Source organism: Coffea eugenioides, chromosome 2 (assembly GCF_003713205.1).
Source record: "Coffea eugenioides isolate CCC68of chromosome 2, Ceug_1.0, whole genome shotgun sequence".
Lineage (NCBI taxonomy): Eukaryota > Viridiplantae > Streptophyta > Magnoliopsida > Gentianales > Rubiaceae > Coffea > Coffea eugenioides.
The window spans coordinates 35,058,851-35,063,886 of NC_040036.1; the positions used below are offsets into that span (position 1 = coordinate 35,058,851).

At 38.5% G+C, this 5,036-nt stretch overlaps 2 protein-coding genes across 2 annotated transcripts; both read right to left on the minus strand.

Annotated features, from left to right (window-relative positions):
• Positions 1-1,329: 1,329 nt before the first annotated feature.
• Positions 1,330-2,838, minus strand: LOC113759588 (ATP-dependent DNA helicase PIF1-like). The gene is made up of 2 exons (XM_027302165.1): positions 2,135-2,838; positions 1,330-2,041 (listed from the first exon to the last, which is right to left on the minus strand). Exons 1-2 carry the CDS (start codon positions 2,836-2,838, stop codon positions 1,330-1,332), a joined length of 1,416 nt encoding a protein of 471 aa, XP_027157966.1.
• A 92-nt stretch (positions 2,839-2,930) lies between these two features.
• Positions 2,931-4,785, minus strand: LOC113759589. Its single transcript, XM_027302166.1, has 2 exons — positions 3,166-4,785; positions 2,931-3,050 (listed from the first exon to the last, which is right to left on the minus strand). The coding sequence occupies exons 1-2, from the start codon at positions 4,783-4,785 to the stop codon at positions 2,931-2,933; spliced, it is 1,740 nt and encodes a 579-aa protein (XP_027157967.1).
• Between the last annotated feature and the right edge of the window lie 251 nt (positions 4,786-5,036).

The following is a 5,036-nucleotide window of genomic DNA, read 5'->3' on the forward strand; positions in this document are numbered from 1 at the left end:
TTTGAGAATTTCTGATCGCCCTGCACAAGGAAGGAAAATGTGGGAAGTATGTAAAAAGGGAAAAAGCATCTGTAGTTGTTGTTTTATGAGATAGAAGTAGGCCATTGGAATGCAATATACCAGTTCTTTAGCTCCTTTGCTTCCTGTATAGGCGGATCAACAAGTATGACAGAATCAAACCAAGTACCCAATGCAACTCCTATAGAATAAACATTAATGTCATCTTGTTGGTTCTGCGGAAGGTATATATAAGAGTGTGTACAAGAAAGACATAAAAACATTAAAGGAAAAAGTACCATTGTAATTATTCACTTTAATTCTGCGCGCGATAATGACAGGATAGCTATGAAGGTTAGACAGTAGTTGCTGTCCTTCATTAGCAAGAAAGTCATCCCATAAAGATAGCAATACTGTTTGTGATCTGTAATCATTATCAATATAAGTAATAATAAATAGGAAATAACTTAATTGAGATCTAGGATTAAGATATGAAATAAGATATTTACTCTTCATCAAGGAGGACAAACTTTTGAACATTCGATTCTTTTGAGTTTCTATTTAATGTCCTCTTGTCTAGTGCAGCAATCACAATGCCAATCACATCTGCAAAAACAGAACCAGCATAATAGAAGAGGAACTAATAACGTAGCAAGCACAGCAATATTAATTCTTAAGAGATGTACCAACTGATTTATTCTTGTCATCCATGTGATGCACTAAATCAGTAAACTTTGTATAGTTAAATTTTACAGGCATGATATCATTATCAGCGTCATTTAGCTCTTCAACGATGGTTTTAGTGCTGATGAGCCATTGGATAGTGATGTCAGCTGTTTGAAATTTTGTTGGGATAGGCTTCACTTCAGCGTTTGTGATCTTGTACTTTTTATAAACACGCAAAAATGGACTCATTTTAGGAATATCAGCATTGAAGATTATTGCTTCAACTTTTGATCCCTGGGGCACACAATTGTTAGGTGAACAATCAGTCAAAGAAGCAAAAATATGTTGTTAAACAATTGCGTGTAAAAAAGTGGGTATAAAGGGTTGCTAACCTCTGCATCATAAAAGATAAATTTTTGTTTTTTTGTTGGTGTGCCCTTCGAGTCAGTAATCTGTTGCTTTTCCTGAACAGTGATGAGACAACTCCAATTCTTCATGAAAGGGACAATGTCTCGGATAGGTAGTAGGTTGGTCATTCTGCAGTAAGGGAAAAACACAGATAAGCGAATGCAAATAAATAAGGCAAGTGTAACAGTAAATTGGTTGAAGAAAGTTAAATTTGTATATGCACCTCATTCCAATGAATAGTTAAAGCAGACAGATTCTTTATTGCTGAAGCAAAGCAAAAATCTCATTAAAGACAATATTCCTAGTTTTGCAGTCAATCTTTTTCTCATCAAACGTTCCAGGAACAAGAAGGACCTTAAGATCAGCAGCTGTCCTAGCTCTAGAGAGTGCGACATATAGCTGTCCGTGCGAGAAAACAGGTTCACGCAAGTAAAGGCCAACATAATCTAGAGTCTGTCCTTGCGATTTATTAATGGTTAAAGCAAAGCAAAGCCGGACAGGAAATTGAGTTCTTATGAACGGAATTCCATTCCTTTCATTGTCAGATGTCTGAAGAGGTATCTTTGGAATGAAAACTCTTTTTCGTGCATGAGTGCCAAACACAATCTCTGCAGAAATAATATTTGAACTTAGCTCTCTACATATTAACCTTGTGCCATTACATAACCCTTCATTAGGATTTAAATTCCTTAATAGCATAATAGGACAGTTTTCTTTTAGCAACAGCTTGTGAGGAGGAAGGCCTTTTGGATTTTGTGAATTGAGAAAATCTTCATAGTCTCCTTGATGCCGCTGCTCAACTGTCCGGTCTGAACTGATATAAACTTGAAGATTTCCTGGAAATCTGTTTATTAATAACTCGTTGAGCTCATCAACTGAGCTATTTTTGGGAGCAAGGATGCATCTATTTATCATGGTATAAGGATCTTTAGAATACAGCTGCAAATCTGGGAAAACACTTTCAAGTAACCTGTTTAAAATTATAAATAGGTAAAATAAATGAAAGGCAGGAGAAAAAAGAGGGATTAGATAGATAAAATATAACTGTATGCAAGTCGTCAACCTGTTTAAAGATTCTTCCTTATTGTAGTAAGGAATAACTATATCAGGCGGTAAAGTGATTTCGCCATTTGCATCTACACGTTCTTTTCCCTCGCCTATTCTTAGTAAGAATTGACAGAAAGCAGGATCTAACATGGCTCTCATATTCTGCTTGAGTCTCAGCCGATGTAATTTAGACCAAAGGATAGAATTAGGAAAGCTTGCTTCTACGAGGACTTGCTTCGTCGCTCGCTCAATGACTGGCAAGGTTTGTCGGAAATCTCCACCAAAAACGACAACCTTGCCTCCAAAAGGAAAACCAGAATCCATTATGTCTCTAAGAAGATCGTCAAATGCTTCAATCGTTTCTCGCTTAGCCATTGATGCCTCATCCCAAACAATAAGTTTACACTCAAAAAGCAATTTGGCAACACTGCTTTGTTTGCTGAGTTGACAAGCTTTATTTTTCGAAAAGTCCAATGGTATCTTAAATCTTGAGTGCGCTGTTCTTCCTCCAGGAAGAATAGACGCTGCAATGCCAGAAGTGGCAATAGCAATGGCAATATAGCCCTGCGATCTTAATGCAGCAAGTAGTGATCGGTACAAGAATGTTTTACCAGTGCCTCCTGGCCCATCAACAAAAAAAGCCTTGCCTTGACCAGAGAAACATGCTGCAAGAATCAGGTCATAAGCATGTTTTTGTTCGCAATTTAACTTGAGAGACATTAACAAATCTTCTGGAGCAACATGTAAAGCTCTTTCGTTGTCAATTTCCTTTGTCAAGCGTTGACAATCAGAAGAGTCAAAACCAGGTGGAACTAATTGGTAATCAGTAATTCGCTTTCCCATTTGTTCCAACGATCTGTTAATGTCTTGTAGAGCTCTTGTCTCGATGTCCGAAGCATTAAGGACAGAAAATGAGGATTGCCGCTGGTAATCTGCAGAGAGCTCATGCCGAAATTTTTCCCACAGCAAGCAAGGATTAACAGGAGAACAATGAACGAGCAGAGTAGCAAATAGCAATCTTAAGGAAGGCGGCATCTGAAAGGTTACAGCTTCCTGAAGCGTATCCTCTATGTAAGTATCAGATTGCAAAAGTCCTAATGCTAAAGCAGCTTCTCTAAAGGAATTCAGCTTTTGATTAGCAACCAGCAAAACATGATCAAAGGAAGTGGGTCCATGAACATGATTCAGAAGAAGTCTAAGGTAGTATCTTTCTCCATCTGCTGGACTAACAGTAACCATCCTACCTATTACTTTTCGACGCTTCCTTTCAGACCATTTCTTATATTTAGGAGACCAAACAAAATGTTGAGGGAAATCCTTGTAAAGGCAATTAAGATTCTGTGCAACCACATTCGTTTTGTTCATATAAAAAAATTCGGTTAACATGGTCTTTGAAAAATCAACTCTGCTCAATAATTGCAGCAGGTCCGAATTTTTGTCGAACGAAACAAACTGCTGGTCCGGAATATGTACCTGAAGAGTATAGACTGCTGGACTTATTTCGCTTAAGCGGAATTCAAAGATGCGCCAAAATGCCTCAGGGGGCGAAATCCATCGACCTTGCTGAAATTCTCTTATTTCATCAGTATCATCAGGAGCATGGTGCGAAACTATCCTAAAACTGACAGAATCATGTCCTTTGAAAACATACTTGTACATGTACTTCACCAATTTAACAGTTGAGCAAATTTCTACATTAATGTGACAGTCAAATGTAGCTAACAGATAAGGGCTATGAGGCACAACCCATCTGTTGTCAAGAGTATGCCTCCGGACTTTTATTTTTGAACCATCATCTCTTCTCCTATATTGCGGATAGCTATCCTCGGCATGAGTTGTTTGGGAACAAAAGCTCTTAGGATAGTGATTTTTACAATAACCATTTTTCATGCAAGGACAACTTCTATCGAGATCGCCACAAGGACCATGAATCATGTGCTTCACAACAAGAGAATATAGATGAGGGTGCTTAGAACGATCAGGTATTTCAGCAGAGACGACTCTATCGTATGACTCAGGATTCAGGAGTTTGTATTCAGGCTTCAAAATTAATAGCAGATGAGCATGTGGGAAGCCACGTTTTTGGAACTCTATCACATAGACATACGCTGCGACTTCACCAAAAATTTGCTTGTTTACAACTTCTGATTTAAGCAATTCAAATTTAGCCCGAAAGACTCTAGCTAGAAGATCTGGCCTATCCTGAGGTTTCTCATGGTACTTTAAATTGTCCTGAATTTCCTTCCATGCTGGGTTGCAGTTCATAGTAAGAAAGATGTCTGGTTTTCCATACTTTTGCACAAGGGACATTGCATCAAGATATCGGCGTCTCATGTCCCTTGGTCCACCTATAAAGGAAGCTGGCAATATCGTTCGACGGCCAACTTTAGAAGCACTCGTGTGGCCTATACAAATACTGTCTAGGATTCCTTGGAGGGCCTCCGAACGAATGTTGTTTTGCCGATTTCTATGAAAGTCAAGCCTAGAAGTCTCAATCTTAACGTAACCATCCACTGCATATTGTTGCAACAATCTAAGTGAGTGCAACAACATCGAATCATCACTGTCCATCATTTGAAATCTGTAACAATAGTATTCTCTAGCTGACACCGTGTCCTCTTCCTTTTTTGCACGATCGGCAGCTAGAGAAAAACCACGAGTAATCATTTATTTTGATTTTTTTTTGTAATGTAAAAATAGTGGATAAACAAAAAAGTCTAGAAGCGGCAAGGAAACAACTTGCCTCTTTGTTCGCGGTCCATTAAGCTCGATGCAGAAGCAACCGAAGCTGGATGAATATCGATATCTTCCTCACAAGAAGCATCATTTCTCTTTCTTTTTTGGGCTCTTTTAATCCCAGGATGCCATCCGCATTCACCACGCGGGAAAAGAATAGGGTATTGTAATGGATCATAGCA

Excerpts from the sequence above, each read along its gene's own strand:
- LOC113759588 (XM_027302165.1), bottom strand. The coding sequence starts at position 2,838 with ATGTCTCTCAAGTTAAATTGCGAACAAAAACATGCTTATGACCTGATT. Across the intron at positions 2,042-2,134 it reads AAGGAAGAATCTTTAAACAG|GTTACTTGAAAGTGTTTTCC; the intron begins GTTGACGACTTG and ends AATTTTAAACAG.
- LOC113759589 (XM_027302166.1), bottom strand. The coding sequence starts at position 4,785 with ATGATTACTCGTGGTTTTTCTCTAGCTGCCGATCGTGCAAAAAAGGAA. Across the intron at positions 3,051-3,165 it reads AGGATACGCTTCAGGAAGCT|ATTACCAGCGGCAATCCTCA; the intron begins GTAACCTTTCAG and ends AGCTCTCTGCAG.